Consider the following 20683-nt stretch of genomic DNA (forward strand, 5'->3'; position numbering starts at 1 on the left):
AAAAAATATATATATATATTTTACACTGGCTGAACTGAGAAAATATTTTTTTGCAAGTCAAAAGTAAAACCAACCTGAGGCGTGGTGTGGATAAATGCCCCTGGATGTGTGGCCCTTGGATGAGTAGCCATCTGGACTACTGAATGGACTGAGGCCAGTGTGAGGGGGTGTAGTTGTATAGCAGCATTACTGCTTGGGGGAGAATCAGACTCCTGGAAAAAGACGTACAAGGTTTAACTAAGTTGCACATACAAGAAAAAAACCTAGATGAACTATGGACAAATAAAGACAAAAAATAAAAAATAAAAAGATTTTCATAGTTGCTGTGATCACATTATTCTGACAATGGTCTTCAATGAATGCATGAAAACACACGGGTAAGAGTTTAACAACATGTGAACTAATGATTCACTGATCATATCTGAATAGACCAAATATCCTTTGACCTTACTATGTCACTTCCGGAGGAGGAGGAGGAGAGCGAGCATGCTGATGATGACGAATGGTGTTGAGGGCTGGGGAGGAAGACTGGAGAAGGTGAGGGGGAGTCAGCACTGAGAGGGGAGGAAGTGTCTCTCTGATCCTCCACAGACACCAGCATCAGCCTGGCAAGGTCTTGCTCACAGGTCTCTACATCTAGGACCAAATAGAATTCAACTGTTGACACCAGCATTGGGCATATTCACCAAATATCTAAGGAGGGACAACATTGTCACTTTTCTGGAGTCTAAATGTTAAAAAAAAAAATAGATGCGAACCCAAGGTTGCCCTAAAGTTACCATGGTTCTCCAGCTTGGCATACTGCTTGGCTCCCCACTTTTTGATTGTCCAGTCCCTGTAGGCCAAAACCTCCGGGCTGACTTTGATGATGCGTCCTAAAGTACTGTAACACAAAGAGGTACAGTCCATAATGCAGTCGGGTCAAACTTAAACTAGCTGCTGAGAAAAACTACTACAAAACTCAAGAGATGATTTAATTAAGAAGCCAACCTGTCATACTCTTTGTTGGGGTAAGCACGTGCAAGAGGAGACACACCGTGACTCAGCACCATGTAAGCAAAGTCAAACACCTGCTTGACTTGCAGGACGCCATATGAACTCCTGCCCACGTCATTCCCTGTGGAGATCACAAAAGTAAAAAATAATAGAGGGATTAAAAACAAGAACAGCTTTCTAAAATGCATTTTATAGTACAATCTGGGTATATAACTAACAGTAAAATGTTTAACAGCACTAAAGAGTCTGATCCTATCCTAGGCCAGGATTTCTAAGTCAAACAAAAATCACAAGGACGTCAGTGAGTAGAAATTAAAATGCAGTCAAGATGAAGTGATTGAAAGACCTAAAAAAAAAAAACAACAACAAAAAAAAAAAAACATAAGGTATAATTCCTTTCACAAACATAACATACATGACACAATGGCACTACGCAGGCTAGGGGAGTAATGGAAAACGGTTACTGTAATCAATTACAGAAAAAAAAACCAACACATTTAATGAGATTACAGTTTTGTAAAAATTGGGATTATTATGTGCACACATTAAAACATTTTGAGAGTCTCACACCACCACTCTGCAACCCTCCCAACCCTGCAACTAGATATGTGGTCCCAAGCTGACCTGGCTGTATTGGATCTTCAATGCAGAGCATGGATGGCCTGTTTCCATTCCCCATGGCTTTGAGCATGTCCTCCTTAGACAGGTAAGCCCCTCCATTCTTCACCCTGATGCCAGTCCTCATGTAGTTGAAATCACGGCCATACAGCTCAAAGAACTCGATCAGCAGGATGCCCAAGTTGATGTTAGTACGCCGCGTGTCGATCCGAGGGTGTAACTTTGGTTAACAGGACAAGGAACACTCATTACCTACACTTTGTAACCAACTCCAGCCAGTAAGTTTCCTGATAGAAAATATTTAACTTGTGTAATATTTGAGTATATCAAGTAACACTAAACATTCATTTTGTGATCTACTTCTATCACACTGAACTCTTTAGCTTCAGCTGATCCACTAGTAGGGTATTAACATTCAGTGTAATTCATTCAGATACTGAGTTTTTACATAAATACTGACTTACAAATGTACAAACTTGCATCATGCAAGACTGTCCACTCATCTTGTGTCAATTTTGAGGCAGCGGTGTAGCATCATGCCAAAATGGAGAGCTTTTCGAGTTGATTTTGCGATTACAAAATGTGCAGTGTTTTAAATAGACAGGGAAGAATTCATTATAGCTGTCACATGCATAGAGTACAAATGTGTACCTGCAGAAAGCTGATGGCCATTAGTATAAGGCTGTAAGAGCTGATTCCTCCAGTGAAGACTTCATTCAGATCCCTCTGCAGTAAGAACTGCTTCAGGACAAAAATCAGGGGTGGCAGCACAGTGTACTTCTACCAGAAAGAAAGAAAGATGGACATTAGAAACAACCCAAAAAGGCCACATTTTTGTTGAAAATGTAAAATATTAAAAGGCTTACCTTAAGATAGCTTTTGATGAACTGTGCTGCTTTAACAGCGGTCTCTACATTGAAGCTGATGTCCACTTTCAGCTCCGTTTCGTGATCAGTGAGCTTGATGATTGGCACCTGAGGACAGGTCAGATAGCAAACATTGCATGACTCAAGATTTATGACTAGCCAACTGACACAACCTCTATTGTTAAAGTTATAGTTTTTCAACTCTGTGGGTCCCCAGAGTAAAAAGACACTCAGCACGTGGTGACTTACTGTAGCTTTGTCGAGGACCTTGATAGGATATGGGCCAGCCACATTGTGTTTCTTCAGGGCTTGTTCCAGTTCCTGTAGTGGGGGATGGTCCCACTTTCCAAACACCACCAGGTCAATGTCACTAAGAACAAAAGCACAAAGTACTTTGTACCTTTAGTTTATTTCTTAAGTATTCTGTCGAGAAGTGCACAGTGATGTGAAAGCACAGCATTAGGGGCCTATTTTGAATTAAACTAATTCAGGTCTTTGGGAAAGTTCACAATGCTGTTTTTCTACTGTGAGAGAGATGTGGTGAGGGTGTGTGTTTGTGTGCGTGAGTGTGAGTTCAGCCTGTCAAATACAACAAAATCAAAAAGAAGAACTTCCTAATTATAACTGTGGGTTAGTGAAGTAACTTGTTTGTCTCTTCAACTGAACCAAAGGTTCTTGACCATCTCTCAGTGTACAATGCCCTCTAAAATATTGTGTAATTACACAAAATACTTGGATGAATTAATTTAGCAAGAAGCAGTCAGCATTAAACAGATGCCTCACTTTCCTACAAAACAAAATCACCATGATTACTGCTAGACTGATAAATTCTTTCCAAATGAAGCTGTCGAACAAATAAACAAGTACAATTATTTCAACAAGTATGTTGAAATGTCAACTTCCCCCTCAACATCCCTCAGCTCTAGAAGCCAGTAATCCTCAACAGTGCCTTGAGAAATATACTGTACAAACAAACACCATGAGAGCACATGTCAAGGTTATTTTCCATTAAATGCAATATGGTTGTAGTTTTGCTACTGAACGGTAAACTGTATGGTATATTACTGAAGCCCTATGACAAAACTGAACATACCCTATCAAAAATAGTGTTGCTGCTTCTTAACAATTTGCATGTTGGTGAGACAGAAGAGGCCCATCTAAAAAGATCAGAGTGTACAAGAAAGATACACAAACAAATATATTACCTCGATGGAAGATACAGTCCTGTGCTGAAGCTGCCAAATATCTCCACCTGCAGAGCATAGGACAAATGAATGATCAACCAACAAGGCTTGATTCAAGTCATCACATCATTGTAACCAGCACCATGTCTTAGCTAGTTTGACCTTTCTGGGCTGTTTCCTGCCTGGTGTGTGTCTGTGCTTTCTTATACCAAGGCAACAGGTCAGGAGGGAACAGAAAGTAGCCTAACAAAGTGTTTTAAGAAGTGTTCATTTATCCTTTCATGCTACAGTTTTTGTGAAACTTTAAGGCTAACCATGCCTGTGACCTGTACAGATTAACTTGATATGCATAATAATAATAATAATAATAATAATAATAATAAAGCTAATTAATTCTGATTAGCCCAATGAAAAAAAAAAAGAAAAAAAAGCAGGTCTTCCTTGCTTGTTAGTAACCATCAAAAAGCTTGAGTAGGCGTTACTGGGCTAATGAAGCCTTACCCAGCTAAATAGTTCTCATAACAATCCAAAACTATAGGTTAACATGGTAAAAAATGAATTACATATATATTTGTATGTCACATTGAATATTATGTAAAATTGACTTTGTCGAGGTCAGTCATAGTTTGGATAGGTGTGTGTCTCTGTAGAGTTTAATTCTGTACATGTTAGTTTAAAGTCAGGTCAAATAGGTGTAGTTAGTTTAAATAGATGTTTAAATATTTGTGAGGAACACGGGCAGTGTTATTTCTGCATTAGATATTATTACTGACTGTGGTCTTTGTCCACTTTAATGTTAAACATCTTTACTTTCTGGTTAGGGACCAAAGTCCACTAGAAAAATGAAACATTCTTACTGCCACAGCTTGAAATAGTAACAAACATACGGTCTTTAAAGTCCACAGTAAGGTCCGCTGGGACTTCTCTGGGCCTGGGTTAGCTCCAATGTTTATAATGTTAACAACAAGATGCTACTCGTTAGAAAGTACACCATCTTACATTCTGCTGGCAACACACAATGGAAAATAATTCACTAATGTTACTTTGGGAATGCAAGTGACATGAATAATTATTACATCTGGCCAACTCTGGACGTGCAGTGTAAACTAGGCTGTTGACTGACTACAGCGTGGCCAAACAGGATACACAAAGTGCAGTAAACTTCCAGACAGCTGAGTATATGAGACAGTAACATTGATTAACACAATGCACGACAGCTTTGCAAAGTAATTCGCAGACCAATAAACAAAAGTCAAAAGAAATAAAATGCCATATTAAAAACCAACGTTACATAAATTACAAAACCTGCAAATCAAAAGAATGTGTGTATGATTAAATAACCAGAGAAGAAGTGATTCAACTCCGTGGTAATATTCTGTCTCCCTCGTGTATTTAATGGAGAGTAAACGCCACATATCAACATAAAGCAGTTCACAACAACACCACCAATTACATCCAACTTTAAAGTGACCAGACCTCTCCGACACCGTATCAACACAGACCTATTTCAAACTCATTAACTTATGACATTATTAGCCTCAAAAGTGTCTGAATCCCCCGGCTCTCTCCATACTGTGCGGTCCAGAGTGGAGTACTTCTCCCACAGACAGACTACCCGGTTTGAGTTACCTCTCCAGGCCTCTGCACAGGCACACACAGATCTCCTACTGACACTCACCCGTGCTGTGGGCCACAAGTCCTTGATGACGCTTTCTATCCTGTTCACGACATCTCGTCTCATGGCCTCCTCCTCTGGTCGCGGTGACATGAAGTTGAAGAAGTCCACAATTTCTTCATGAAGACTGTATGGAGTCAAGGACAACAAGACACCCGGGATCATGGACTGATATAGGAGAAGGGGAAAGGCTATAGCACTGGGGAAAAAACTGTCAAAAATAAATTTGGGAATCAAATACATCTGTGTGCACAGAAACTTAAAGTCCCCCTCCATTAAAATTGTTTTTTCCTATAGTTGGATGTTTGAGCGTCACTGCACAATAATGCCAGTGCACAGTTTGACACCAGGAGGATGTTTTGCCGCTCATCTGCTGAATGTACAAAGTTTCTCTGGGCTCATTGAAAATCTGATCTTTTTTAAAAAAGGGGCAGGGCTTACAAGCATGATCTATGACATCACAAATTGTTTGGAAGTCAACCCTGGTCCCTACACAACTTATAAGAGTGTGACACAAACTTAAAGCCCTCAGTGCACATACCCTCAGAATTTACAGTGAAGTAGGAGACATCTCGTGTCCAGCAGGAACGCTTGAGCGTCGAAGAAAACGTGCATATTCATAGATTCTGGATTTTAATGAGGTAGAAGGAGTAGATCCTTTTTAAACATGACTTTCATGTGGAACTTCTATTTTTTTGTGGGGAAACAAACATCATAAAACACATCATTGTTTCAAGCAGATCATTTGTATAGTGTCTTGATGCATGTCTGGAGGGGATCTTTAAGTTAACTCAAGTGTTTTGCAAAACACATACATCGGCAAAAAGAACAACAACGCATCACTGACATGCACATTAAATTAATGAGCTACATCCACAGTTTGGTTTGAGGGAGCACAACTCATCATTTTAACCGTTTTAAGTGACTTGTTGAGAACAAGATACACATTTACATCACAGTGTGTGGAGAGAGAAAGAGCACAATTGTGAATATTGTACTGAATACTTTCACTATTTCATAAACCGCTGTACATTAGCCACTGCTCATTGAGTTGGAGCACCTGGTGAACCCTTCAATGAATCCCTCCATACATCTCCTTACCCGTTAATGCCCGGGCTGTACCGTCTGGTTTTCCACAGGCTGCAAGAGGAGTCGACATAGTGTCCATTGCAGCCGTAGGTCAGGAGCGGGTTGATGCCGTGGAAAGTGTTCGCTCGGTTCAGATGCCTCCTGCGGCCGGATGAATGTGTCTGATAGTGGTGGTGCTTGTTCCCATGCTGATTTCTCATCCCGGCGGGGGTGTGGCCGAAGGATTGTTGCATGCTGCGACAGTGTTGCTGAACAGTGTGGAAAGGCGGAGGGGGATGTTGCCGTCTGAGATTGTTCTCGTTCAACTCGTGCTCGCCGTAGTGTAAAAACCGGCTGGTCTCTTCTGCGACGTTCAAATTGTCGATTTGCAGAGAAGAGCCGGAGGGCGAGGAGCTCTCGGCCTCCGAGTCCAGGGAGGAGGAGGACGGCGACAACGAGCCCTTCCTCCGGACACTTCCCCTCTCTCCGCCGCCGCCGCCGCCGTCTCGCTTAGGCAGTTTTCCAAACACAACCCCCGGTGGCGGTGCTACATTTTTGCAATACTCGCCGTTTGAGTCCGTGGAGTTGGCATTTAGAGCTGCAAAGTCGCGTTGGTGGTGAAGGTGGTTGTCGATGCCGGAGTTTGCTCCAAATCCCTGAGAGGTTTCCCAAATGTGCATCCACAGGGAATTGGCAGGTCCCTTCTGCTCCGGCTGGATCCAAGCGGTCCTGGGATCCATTGGAGTCGAGTTTTTACGGAGAACCTCTTCACGGGAAAATGGCGTGCAATTTGGCAGATACAACACGATGCAACCCAGGGAGCAAATAAATGCTACCGCGTCGATTTACTTGTTATCCTCGAAGTGCTTCATGTCTGGAAACTGGTTTGGTTTTTCAAGCGGTTTGCCCAACTCCACTCCCCATGTCAGTCAGCCAATATGGCGCACCCAGCAGCACGGATCAGCGTCTACGCATGTCCGAGGGATTTAAATCTTTGAACACACCCCTCAGGACCGAGAGCTGCGTCAAGTTCACCACACACGCCGGAAGGTCACACGAATCAACGCACTACAGACAATACTTAGACAAATATAGCGACACTGTTCGAAACATATCAATATTTTGTCGTATATTTCACACCCTGCACGTCTCAATGTGTCTTAAGGGATGTTAACAAACAATAAACATTGAGACAAGTCCTTTCCATATATCCTAATATAACTACATTAAACATATCCGTTCACTTTATTGATGGTTTGTTAAAAAGAAGTGCATTCTCCTAGTTTGAGGATTTGTTTCAAATTAAAATCTAAAACTCGCATAGAACCGTTTTATTTGGGATTTGGCCTCTTTATGTAATTATACAGTTCACTAATATAAAAGATAAACCTTCGCTTGACATGGATGTGGCGTGGGCTTTTATTTTGAAGGCTAGTCCCGGATATGTATAGCGTTTCTAGGTAGTGTTTCACTACTTCACACAGGTCGGACCGGGCAGGATAAAACCGATAAGACGTGATAGTTGTAGTAATTTAGCTAGATAATTAATCGCCGCCTTTATCACCAATTTAATTAACGTTGTGGCAAATGACTGGGAGCCGCAAGGCATCAAACAGCTGTGTGCTTTTAAAGAAATCTATATTTTGAAATGACTTATTGTTATAGAGCTAAACGACGCGTATCGGGTCAGTATGTGGACCAGAGGGCAATGTCATGGCGGGGTATTTGTTTGCATTGAGGCAAGTGAGGAGAGAAACCGACATCATTTGACTACATTTTTTAATTTGAAAAAATTAAATAACCTCTGAGACTTTAAACTATTTTCATCAATACAAACAGATACCTCATATTTACAAACACTTACAGCAGCACCAGCAGAACACACATGTACATGTATAGCATTACCTGAGGATAGCAACAAAAAAAAGCAGGGAGTTATGCCAGTACATTTATGACAGGGTGTTACAGTTAAAAACCGTGTCTCGAACATAAAAAGGAAACATTAGCAACTAAATTAGACGTGTATTTTAAAGTAGAAGTCCACATAAAAACTAAGCAAAGTTTATAGTGGACTTCCAGACACCCTGAATCTTTAAAATAGGTGCAGAGCGACATGCATATGTCATTGTGGATTTGTACAACATGTGCGTCTCTATCAGCTCTTGACCTGTCTGCAGACAGAGGCTAACTGGTTAATGCAGCTGGTAACAGCGGGAGGGACGCCCTGAGAAGTTTCTCCTCTCCATCCTGCCAGGGCATCCAGGGCTTGTTTGGGATTACAGGGAGACAGTTCGTACATGCAGTAGATGGCTGCTAACTGCACCTCCCATGGCACACCTACGGAGAGAAGACACAAGATTAGAATTCTTAACGCAAATACATCTGCTTTTTCACAGCATTGTATTTATATCATTATATTATATTTATTTATTTGGCACAATAATGACGATAATATACTTTAACATGCCAGGTTGAGACATACTAGAATCTGCTGAAATACACACGTGAAAAAAGATAAACATCAGATTTGTGTTTCAGAAAAAATGATGAATGAATGGCAGGTGTGGGGGAAACTGGCAGCACTCTCAGCACACAATAAAGGCTGTGTACTAGTTACAGCCAAACTCAATCATTTGGTATTCACCGAGGTTTCTCATATTTCATACCTTCAGTATGTCCATGCCTACCAAACGTGTTGATGACGTTGGCGACAGTTACCACAGAGGAAGCACACCTCTCTTTGATTCCCAGTTGACCGAGGCGTCCTATTTAAAACAAAAAGACAATGACATTCTTAACTGTCCTCTAGCGATTATTGAATTACATGTCACTTCAGGTTATGGTTGATACAAGTTAAAAAAAACAGTAAATTAACAAAAGAACTGACCTATGAGTCGGAGCACAGTGGCCACGGTCACATCTGAGACGGGTGCTTGTTGATCTCTGGGCTGTGTCACCCAAGTGTTCATTAATGGCCACAACTCCTTGCTGTCAAAGTGAAATAAACAGATTAGCACAGGATAACTTCTTTAAGTGAGTTTCACATCCTTTTTACCAAATTTATATTTAGTTTGGAAGGCAACTGTGAATTCAATTACATCATTTAACACACTAGGTTCAGAAAAACGAACATACCCCAATACATTTTCATAGGTCCACTTCCACTTCTTGTGTGTACAAAGGAGGTGCAGTGTGAAGACATGTTCCCAAGCCTCAGCCCCCAGGTCGTCCCCGTGCCGGCTGTGTTTAGTGAAAGACAGGTTTAACCCGGACCGAATGTCGGACAGTGTTCTGGTGATCAGCTTGTCAATGTCACAGGGAGGACTCTGCAGAGATACGGGGAGATCAGGTTTGAGAGGGCTCAATCTACTTCATTTGAGAAGATACAAAAGGGAAAGCTGGTTAAGACGAGATGATGTGATAAAGACAATGACCTGAAAATCACAGGTCACAGGTTAGAAATCAAATGGTGTATAATACAAAAATGCCTTTAAAGGTGTCAGCAATTCTAAGTTAATGAACTAAATGGCAATATTTTCATCAGCCACTCAGGATACATGCCAGCCAAGCTAGATTTAAGTAAAATAAGATATGCAACATGACAAATGTAGAATCCCAGCTCTACAAATACTTCACCTTCTCCCAACCAAGGAATGCTGAAAGGCAGCTGAGGAGGTTTTCTTGTGCTTTCAGTTTGGTGACAGCGTGTATTGCCTGGCACAGAGAACTACTGTGAGAGAGAACATTGGGCCATGTTGTCACCATGAACAAAATCAGCTTAGCAGAGTCTGGGAAGTCTGCGGCAGGGAAGAAATGATGAGAAAGAAAAAGTGTTGGTCAAATTTGAGCTTATGTGGTGCCTAAGGTGGCACACAGATGGCAGTATTTACAATGTTCAATTGGTTCTAGTAAAAAGTCTAACGCACACACAGAAACTGAATTTGACTTGCAATAAGAGTACAATGGCTATGAATGAAAATCCATGTGCATCTAGTTAAAATGAAGAGAAAGGTCTTTATTTGCCACAATAAGTTAAAATGCCTATGCAGGTGTATCAAGGGGGTTAAAGAGAGAAATCATGTCACAAATTGCTAACCTTCTGTGAGAATGCTGTAGGCCAGGATGTGAGCCTTCTCCCAGTCTCTCTTCTGTCTACAGACCCCCGTGTAGACTCTGCAGAGGGCCTGCATGTAGTTTCCACTGAGGTCTTTTTTCTCTGCTTTCAGTTTGTTCAGGATGGCCAAAATCATATCATCTGCCTTAAACTGAGGAGAGTGAGGAGGACGTGAGAAAACATGCACATAGGTTCACACATCCTATGAGGTATTGTCAGGCATTTTTCTTTATATCAGGAGGCTACACAAGAACCACTTGCTTGCTTTAAGGATGTACTTACCGATATAAGGGTCTCTTTTTTCTTAACTGTTGCTGCTCTTTTTTAAAATTATAAATCAATTCCAGTCCTGTTCTGATTTGACCCTATTATTTATGTCCCTGCAATTTACTATTATGGGCAAATAAAGTAAATGTTCGACTGAAAAAAAATCTTCATTTTGCATGCCCTGTATGCAACACTAATTGTCCTTTGCCAGTCACATGCTTGTTTAAATGATGAACTGCATTAATTGTGGTTGTTTTAGTGATGGTAACATACGTTTTATACTTTTTTATACTTAGTTTTGTGGCCTGTGCTACAAATCTTTCAACCTGGGTAGCAACCAGTGCACAACAACAAGCCTGCCTGTTAAGATCTCTTTTCTCCTTAACTTCTAGGGATACTGACTGCTGGGGAATAGAAATTGATCCTCGATATCATAATTTAAATAAGAATCATTCAATGGAATTTTGGACAGACACCCAGGAGCTGTGTTTAAGTTAACACCCCAAATATGTAGTAGAGTAATCAGCTGTGTACCAAATAACTTTGTAAAGATCACTTGAAAATGCTCGTTCCTCTGAAGAATATACTGTTGCTTTACATTGTAAAAACAATGCAAAATGACCAGTGGGTCACAATGAAGTCAGCAGATGAATGTCCAATAAACCAGTGTACTCACCAAGCGGCTTTGGAAGATCTCAGAAATAACCTCCTTCTCCTCGTCTCTCAAGACGGGCTTCTGGGGCAGGTTACCAACATACAGGTGGCTCTGAATCACAGGCAACAGATCAAAACACTGGTTTTCTATTTTCTTTAAGTAGGTAACTATTAGATTTTGATCAGCAGGTTCTCCACCATCCAGGGACGGGGAGGCTGCCTCATTTGTGAGGTGTTTGAGCCTCAGAGTCTGGGGTGAGGTGGTCTGCTCTCCACTGTTTGATGGAGATGAAGGCATATGCTTGTGACTGATAGTAGGAGAGACATTATCCAGCCTGAGGCATTTGCGGTTTCTAGGCTGAGGCAGACTGATTGACTGTCTTTTTTCTCCTCTCATCTCTGTCTTGGTGAAGGCCGTTGAAGTGGAATTAATAGTTTTGAAGCCAGACATCTGACTGACTGCCGTTGTGGGTAATGTTCCACTCTCTGATGAGTAAATGCTGAGGCTGACATTCCCCCTGAGGATGCTCAGAGTCCGGGCGTGGGCAGAGAGCTCTGGGTACATGGTGTCCAGAATCCTCATGGAGTTTTCCTGAGATGGACTGGAGGAAGACGACGGGGAAGAATTCATTGCTGACAAGGGGAGGCGACCTGGGACCGGCACAGCGTGCTTCGGAGTGGCACAGCCGAACTGAAGTGGTGATGAGGGGACTCCGTTTGGAGGGAGAGGGCTGTTCAGAGATGACGAACTCAGCCGGTGACCGTTGGGCATCAACTGGGCCTGGACGGGAGTGGTAGGCGAAGCCAATCGATCCATGGGAGAGGGAAATGACAGCCTCTCAATAGCCTGCCTTGGATTGATAGATTTGCCCACCTTTGTAGGCGTGCTCAGAGGGGTTAGGAGACTAGGAAGTGGAGGGCCCATTTCAGAGCGAACTTGGCCTAAGGATTCTGGTGGTTGAGCTGTTGTTAAACCTGCCTCTAGGCTAGGTTCCTCCTCTCTGACCATATGTGGGCTCTCTTTTTCAAGCACGTTTGTACACTTATGTCCATTTGTGGCAACAGCAGTCTTCTTTGATGAGGTAGTAGGACTAGCAGTGCCCAACATACATTTGCTCAATTTATGGTTACTTGCATCTGTGCTTTTATCAGGCAAGTCCTGGACAGGAGCCTTTTCAGTGACACCTTCTTGCCCCAGATTGGGTACAGGCAGTAGAGGTATTTCGTTTGTTGAAATGAGTTCACTGCTATCACTGACATTACATTTTTCTGGATTTGGGTGAGTTTCCGAAGGACTCAACGTCCTGCAGAGAGAATGTGTATTTTCTTTCGATGACTCACAGTTAACAGTCTGTGTCTCTTGGGAGTCAGAGGGGGAAGGCCCACAGTCTGGTAATATTTCACTGCTCAGTGGCTCTATGTCAGAATCCTTTTTTGAAGGAGTTACAACATTTTCTTGACCAGATTCCCGGTCAGCATGGAACTCGTCATCTTCCATCTTCAACAGTGAAGAAGGAGTTCTGTCAGCATCCTTTGACGGAGAGGGCGTTACATCAATTCCTTCAGTTCTTTGTGCTTCATTTACATTTTCCTCCCCAAGACCTTTTATAGATGCATCATTTTCAGGCCTCTCTTCAACATTTTCATTTGAGACACAGCTTATGCTGTTACTGCTGTTTGTCAAACAGGGACTCTCTTCTGGCATGTCTGTGTCCTCGCCAAGGCACCCCTGATTCTCCAGGGGCTCAAAGACTGCGGCATCTTGACTTTTTCTCACTTCTGAACCATTTTCTGTATTTGTAATATCAGTGTTTCTCACAGAGTCAACAAATGTTGAGGAAGTAGCAGAGGAAGGAACTATCTCCATATCTCCTGCTTCCTCAGAGTTTACAGCTGTATCACTTCTTCTGGGTGACTCTCCACCATCAGGAGTAACTGTATTGTCACCAGTATCACAAGGGCTTGTGTCCACGTCGATCTTTGTAACAGTCTCTGAGTGATTTTCCTTCGCCATTCCTGAAGCAATTCCAGTATCACAGATGCTGTTGGGGTTAACGCTGCAGGATGGCTCTTGACTTTCAGCAGTTAATGACACAACCTCAACCAAAATGGTTATGTCTGATGCGGAAGAAAAAGATGATGATAATGAATGTACAGTTGGCTCCTGCTCGATGTCTTTGTCAAGATGCATTTCTTCACCATCTGTAGAGTTTTGGTCCTTCATTTCAGTAATGCTACTCAACTCACTATGTTCCAAGTCTTTGGAGTTTGTTTTGTTGGAAATGTGTTCCACTTCCTGTGTTGTGACCACAGGCAAGTCCACAGTCTCCTCTGTTGGTACTACAGAAGGTTTTGGACAGTGGCTTGACACTGATGTTGTGATGAGTAAGGACTCTTGCTGAAGAGGAACCGAGTCAGCCGAGGACTTGGGATGGTTTTCCTTTTCTCCATCATCTGTCTCCATAGATTCCATCGATGTGTCCTGACAGACAGACAGAAGAAAACAAGGATGTGATTTGCAATAAGATAAGCTGTGGTATGACAAACTTTTAACACCAATCATAAACAAAACATCACAAACATAATTAAAAATGTAGAGTTACAAAGAGAAATCTTTGTTTTGGGTGTTTCTGTTGATAATAATTTAGTTCATAATGATATCCAAACAGTATTTTTGTCAAGTCTTGATTTCTTCAGAAAATACTTCAAAAATACTAAGAGAAAGTTTTGAAATATTTTAGCGTAAACTATGGGTGACACAAACACACACACTGGAAAATTATCTTACATTCTATCTTCTGCGACTTCTGCATCTTAATATCATAAATAAAACAGGTGAAACTGCACATTAGTCAGTAATGTAAAAACATAAAGCTTAATTAAGGAAGATAATTAAGCTTACCAAAGCTGGCAGTGGTGATATACAGGGAGGCATTGGTTTGAACAATGCCATTATCTCCTCAACAGGTACTTCAGAGCTGCCCAAGTCCGTAGATGACTCTTCAGTTTTGTGTTCCTTGGACAATCGCTTGCTCTTTTTGGGAGTTCCCTCCTTGGCACTTGCTGACTGCAAACGTTCTTGATACTTGATGGCTTTCCGCCGAATAGGAGAAAGTTTTAATTGTGTGTAAGTGGCTTTTGTCTGCATGGGGTAACTGTGGGATCCATGGATCTTGCGGGAAACAAGAGGTGTGTCACTCGGATGAGAGTGCAGTCTGTTTTGTGGTGAGGAGGTCAGAACTTGCTTGGAACTTGACTCTGAAATAAGAGAATAAAAGAGAGGATTGCACACATGTAGAAGGGCAAAATGGTGGAAGAAATACAAACAAAGTTGAAAAACCATCGATACAACAGAGCTTAATGATGGCTCACCAGGTAAGTGCAACAGATTTGCAGTGTGCTGCTGCGGGAGTTCTACACATGACCACAAATTTTCTAGCAGCATCCGGACCTTTTCTGAAAAACGGAAAAAGTACAATTACAACAATCTGCTTTTAGGATTAATGCATGTGATGAGTTTGTCAATCAATAAGTGAAGCCATCTGCATACCTTTGTCAACTTTAGGCTCCTCCGGTACACTAGCTTGAGTTGATGTGCTCCTATATTCTGTTGAAAAATAATTCAGATAGTGTTTCAATTTATGTGAAATAATATATTTATTTAAGTTAAAAAAAGATGCTGCTGTTTTTGGAAAAAAACTGTTTGTAAATGAAGCTATTGCTTGTTTACCTTTATTCCTTTCTCTTTCCAGTTTCATCAATCTCATCTGCAAATGAATTGAAATTGTACAAAAAAGAAAAGTCAATTTAAGGTACTAAAGTAGTATTAAAAAATAATTGCACCAACTTTAACTATATACAGATAATTACTGTACCTGGAGATCATGAATATTTCTGTCTAGCAGGATCTTCTCTTTGGTCAGTTGGGATATTTGATGATTTTGTTTGCAAACTTCATCTGAAATAAGGACAAAAATACGTATGACTAAGAGATAACCAGATAACCATATAACAGACAGATTGAAGACATGCTTATGAATATAAAATAATTATTTATACGCAGTGAAATAACATTTTTTTTACCAACCTTCGAGAAGTCTCACTTTATTTTCAAGGTTATCCTTTCTGTTAATGAGAAAAACAACATGAAGCCGCACAATTTGTTTTAAACGACTTTCTCACAAACAAACCAGTCAAAAAGACACTGAGAGAGACACAGACATGACACTTAATAAGTACTAAGTCCAATTTAAGAAATCACATCTCTAAAGTGTAAGAACTTACATGCTTGTTGTCTTGGCGTTGTTCTCCTCTATCAATTTTTCGACTTGATCTGCTTGTGCCTGAGATTTCTTCAACGATGTCTGAGAAGGTAAAAATAAACAAAGATTACTTGATCAGATATTTGGATGCTCCTAAAAACAATGGTCCATTCATTGCCAGTTATTTGATTACAGCAAATTCAAATGAATCAAGTGTATTTGGAGAGCACCTTTTTTCCTTACCTGTGTTTCCAGCAGATTATTTTCTACCACTGTCTTTTCCCTCTTCAGCTGTGCATTTTCAAGTGTTTGTGTTTCCGTAAGTTCTAGGAGTTTGAAAGAACATTTATCAAAAAGTCAGGGACACATTAAAGTCTTTTTAAACAAATTATGCAACTCCTCACTGGTAAAAGTTACAGCATGTTAGTGCAAAGTACCTTTCACATCCTTCAGCTGGTCTTCAAGCTTCTTATTCCTGAGAGATATGTAAAATACTGGTTACCTTTTTACCACAAACACAATACCATTATAATATCTTTATCATAGTTATGACAATTATTTCTTACTCTGACAGTGTCTTGCTGTTTTCTTGCTTCAGTTTCTCCATCTCTTCAGACATCTGTCCATAGGCTTTCAAAGCACCCTATAAAATGTTAGGAAAATAGTTGGTAAAATGTATTCAGGTATGGTCAGATTTTGTGTTGTAGCACTGCTATTAAGAGACAACGTACTTTATCAGCATCAGGAGGAATATTTGAATTGTACAGAGAGAGGTCTACCTTCTTTTCTTCCAGTTCAGCTTGCACAGATTCATAATCGGCTGTCTTTTTCTCCAGAGTAACCAGTCTGAATTGGAGCTCTTCCAGCTGCTGTTGAAGCCTGATTGAGTCACTGTATAAAACATGTTGGAAACATGAATGAAAATCCAGCCAAAATCAAAGAATATCTGCGTGCATTTTATTCTTTATAAAGCAACTATGTCCTGACACGTGCATTTGCGCCAATACTGTTGGTTGATAATTGTTTTTTAAAGGATACATCTGTCATGTTTTAGCATAAAACAATCAATATACATTCATACTCACACCATTTGACAAGGCATCTACAATTATTGAGATCCTTTAAGTAAGTAGTATAGAGTCACACTTTTTCAAAAGCAAAAGTCAATTTCCTTTGTGAAACACTTTCTTAAAGATAGATTCAATCATTCAGAAAACACAAAAACAGATCAGAGTTTCTTCCTTCCATTGATTCCAATATGAAATTGTATGATGAGGATAGAAAAACACTTTCATATCTTTGGGTCTTTTGGAGCTGTCAAGGAATCAATAACAATCCTCTAACTGACAACTACCGTTAAATAACAACTGTTACAAAACAAACAGGTAGTTTACACCAGTCTGTGGAGTGCAATGTAATCTAACTAATACATTATATTGCCCTTATCGCACAATAGTATTGCTATCGATGTGTGACCATATTTTGTAAAAGAATTAAAAATCACACAGTTGACTTGACGGGATGAACACTAGTTTTAACCTTTGAACTGACACATAGACAACACATACGTTAAGAAACGTCGGAGAACAAATGAATAATTACACACAAACTATTAGTATTAAACCGAGCTATACTGTACCCGATAGCTGCCCCCGACGTCCGCCGTAAACTGACCAGCGGCGGTATTGCTAGTGTCCAACGTAATGTCACAGAAACACTAACTATGGTTTCTTTATGGTGACTCGCGTCACCATGGCAATTATTATTCATTAAAACTCACCCAGAAACCGTTATCTTCTGTTTCAGCGCCAGAAATGACGACACATATTCGTTCAGGCTCTGTGGGGAAGAAACAAAACAAAAACAAACAGGGGGGTTCATAATTACCAACACCTTCCCTTTAACTGACACAATAAAAACACATGGACTGCGTTACAACCGTCGGCGACTGCTCATATTTGGTGCACTAAGAGGAAACACAACTTCTAAACAGACTTTCTGTCATACAAACATGATGATCTGACCTGGTGCAAAACAGAGCACTTCTGACAGTCTCCAACCGTCGCGTCCGCGGCAATGGCTACCGTCCTGGACTGACTGTCTCCTGGCATCATGGTAAGACTGACTCCGACCCCCTCACAGACTGTGTTTTATATTAAACACACTGACCACCATGTCCCGGTGAAACTAATTCCAGACACGACCCAAAACAACTTCACATTTTCGCGTCTCCCACGTTGACCAAGGACCCAAGCTAGGACCCAACATGGGGACCGTCGTGAATGACCTAAAAATAAATATTTCTCTCTACGTTATAAGCACATTCAAATTACAGTGTGCATTCTATTGAGTATAAGTAAGGCAGGGGTTCACGTGTATATTTAATTTTTTTGTCCATCGAAATATGATGTTGTCGTTCATTCGGATTTTTCTTCAGGCAGTTCATTATAGCCTACGGGGGCGTTACTGATACAAAGCGTGCGCGGCCATCACCATGTATACAGAGAACCGACGAATAGGATTGTGGGTAGTGGAACCGTCTTCTTTAGAGTGTGTACTCACTATAATGTTTACGGTTTGAGATAATAGATAGTACCCGTCAAAGTATACCTCAGCGAGTTGAGTATGCTCACTTATGAATGAATGTAGGTAGTATTTTTTTCATTACATTTTCTTTCCTCTTATCAGTCCCTGGTGGTCTAGTGGTTAGGATTCGGCGCTCCTCACCGCCGCGGCCCGGGTTCGCTAATTCCGGTAGGGAACTTGCTTTTTGTGGCTCGAATATCTGGTTACCACAGTGACCCTGAGTAATATCCATATTACCAGCTCGTTCTTATAGCCAGGCCTGTCTTACACCGTTGTATAAGTCATTGGTCATGTGTATTTTAGTTTTTTCCGTTACCCCCACCCCTTTTTTGAATACATTTCTAAAGTGCTACTGTTTCTGAAGCATTTAAAAATAAATTGGGCGTCTTAAAGTCCTTTAAACATATAGTAAGAATGAATTACCTGACTCCTTATGATTGTATTTTAGGTAATCCCTCCTCTCACACATTCAGTGGCATATCTACTGATTGATCATTGCAATGATCACTCCCACATGAATTGTAAATCATATGCATAATAAAAATAATTAAAAGAGTATAGGGAAGTTAATAGATAATTAGAATAGTTAAAATAATAATTATAATAAGTTCTCTTTCAAATTAAACATCTTAAGATATGAGTGGAAAGTAGGCTATTGTTCTTGCAACTGCATTTAGAACAGTAGCATTCACAGTCGGCCTTTAATGGACTTATTATATTGTTCAAAGTTGAAAAACGTAGAAGCATATTAACAAGTTATGGCATAACATACATTATTTGGCTTCAATGTATGCATTGTGTGTTTAATGTATATACTGTGTATAGTCAGCAGAGGGTACTGTTGTACAGATAACAGTGTCCCTAATCTCTCTCTCTCTCTCTCTCTCTAACACACACACACACACATATTGACACCAGAGGGAATTATAATCTCTGAATTTTAAAAGCTTTTAGAATAAATAAATAGTGACTTCTTTTGAGAAAAGTTTGTTTTGCTTCAAAATACTGCTTACTGTGGCAGCAGGTCGTCTCCAACCTGGTGATTCCAATAGCCGAGAGGAAGCAACTAAAGGTGGCGGGGGATTGCTGTCAATGCATCCTGATGGAAAGATAATAACCCTGTAACTTCAGATGAACCTTCTTAGTGTAGCCTCAAGGCTAAAGAGCCCACTCTCTCCAAACAGATGCAGTCAGAGATAGCATAGTTTCTTTATAGTGGAAAGGGGAGTGTGGGCCATGTTTCTCTCTTCCTGTCTCTCTCTGACAGATAATCTCTTCTGTTACCTGACATGGGTTAGGTAACACCTTGGATGTTGCCAGATTTATCTCGATTTGCATCTACAGGAAGCCTTTGTCGGATCACTATCTTTGTATAAAGAAAAGTGCTTCATCCTCTTAATCCCTTTCTTCTTGTGTGGTTGGATTCTTCTCCTCTTTTGTTGTCTTTGTTAAACTGCAGATTATACAGAGTGAGGTGGAAATACATTTGCTGTCAAATAAAAGTCTGAGTCAATAAAGCAATACCAATCATTTCATTTTGATAGCCTAATTACCGAAACAAGATGTGAATGTTTGAAACCTGCTGACCAGTCTATCACAGATGTGCAAATGTGTCACTGTGAGTTAGCCACGTTGACACATTTATAATTCATAATATATGACATTAACACAGGTTTTCATACCATAGTGATGACAGTAAAACAGTACAGTACGAATCGTACTGTACGATACTTCCTTATTAACATTATCACATTAATATAGGTGGTTTTCGGCCCCCGCCCATGCTCAGCACAATTAATTAATGTGTCTCTAGTGAAAGCCATTGATTGTCTTCAGGGTTCAGTTAACACAATGAAAACATTTCGAACAGAGTTTTGACTTGACAGAGGTGCAAAGTAGCTGATGACAGTACATTCCAGAAGCATGGGGCTGGTTAGAGACTCTCTGTGTGTGTGTGTGTGTGTGTGCGCGCGGTGTTGCTTTAGTCAGCAAACTGTCATTAATTAATAAAAGAGTTTTGCAGACATTTGCTGCTGAAAAAAACCCAAACACCGCTATCCTGGCGGCCTACATTCATTCAGTAATACAGTACACACACACACACACACACACAGTAACACAGTGCCACAGCTGACCAACTATAAATGAACTTCAGAGATGTAGTTGACACGGAGGAAAACCCCTTTTTCTCTCTATACCCACCTCTCCCTCTGGCCCACTCCCTCTTTTTCTCACAGCATTTTTCTATGACAGCACCAAATACATAGATGCCTTCCCTCCTCCCTTTTTTCTCTACTCTCTTCCTCTCTGTCTTCTCACACTCTTCTTCTCTCCTCCCTCACTCTCTCTCAGAGGGCCTTCGAGCTGTGCCCCGGGGATTATGACAAAGGGGA

At 40.8% G+C, this 20683-nt stretch overlaps 2 protein-coding genes across 2 annotated transcripts in view; both read right to left on the reverse strand.

Moving 5' to 3' along the window:
* LOC118335336 (terminal nucleotidyltransferase 4A-like) overlaps nt 1–7440 on the reverse strand; it is an 8127-nt gene extending 687 nt beyond the window's left edge. Inside the window, exons 1-11 of the mRNA XM_035671574.1 lie at nt 6441–7440; nt 5343–5466; nt 3686–3732; nt 2730–2850; nt 2481–2588; nt 2266–2394; nt 1621–1834; nt 991–1117; nt 780–883; nt 452–636; nt 75–212 (exon numbers count right to left, since the gene is read on the reverse strand). Coding sequence (XP_035527467.1) covers nt 75–212; nt 452–636; nt 780–883; nt 991–1117; nt 1621–1834; nt 2266–2394; nt 2481–2588; nt 2730–2850; nt 3686–3732; nt 5343–5466; nt 6441–7147 — 2004 coding nt within the window. The 5' untranslated portion in view covers nt 7148–7440. The remainder of the gene's footprint in view (nt 1–74; nt 213–451; nt 637–779; nt 884–990; nt 1118–1620; nt 1835–2265; nt 2395–2480; nt 2589–2729; nt 2851–3685; nt 3733–5342; nt 5467–6440) is intronic.
* A 729-nt stretch (nt 7441–8169) lies between these two features.
* On the reverse strand, nt 8170–17957 carry ice1 (KIAA0947-like (H. sapiens)). Its single transcript, XM_035672831.1, has 20 exons — nt 17729–17957; nt 17485–17543; nt 16484–16595; nt 16271–16347; nt 16142–16179; nt 15948–16030; nt 15727–15806; nt 15530–15567; nt 15318–15400; nt 15173–15209; nt 14993–15049; nt 14815–14898; nt 14345–14700; nt 11465–13924; nt 10504–10672; nt 10044–10204; nt 9543–9733; nt 9295–9395; nt 9074–9172; nt 8170–8744 (listed from the first exon to the last, which is right to left on the reverse strand). Exons 1-20 carry the CDS (start codon nt 17816–17818, stop codon nt 8563–8565), a joined length of 4557 nt encoding a protein of 1518 aa, XP_035528724.1. The 5' UTR covers nt 17819–17957; the 3' UTR covers nt 8170–8562.
* Between the last annotated feature and the right edge of the window lie 2726 nt (nt 17958–20683).

This window comes from Morone saxatilis, unplaced genomic scaffold (genome assembly GCF_004916995.1).
Source record: "Morone saxatilis isolate NCDOM2014 unplaced genomic scaffold, NCSU_SB_2.0 Contig24, whole genome shotgun sequence".
Lineage (NCBI taxonomy): Eukaryota > Metazoa > Chordata > Actinopteri > Moronidae > Morone > Morone saxatilis.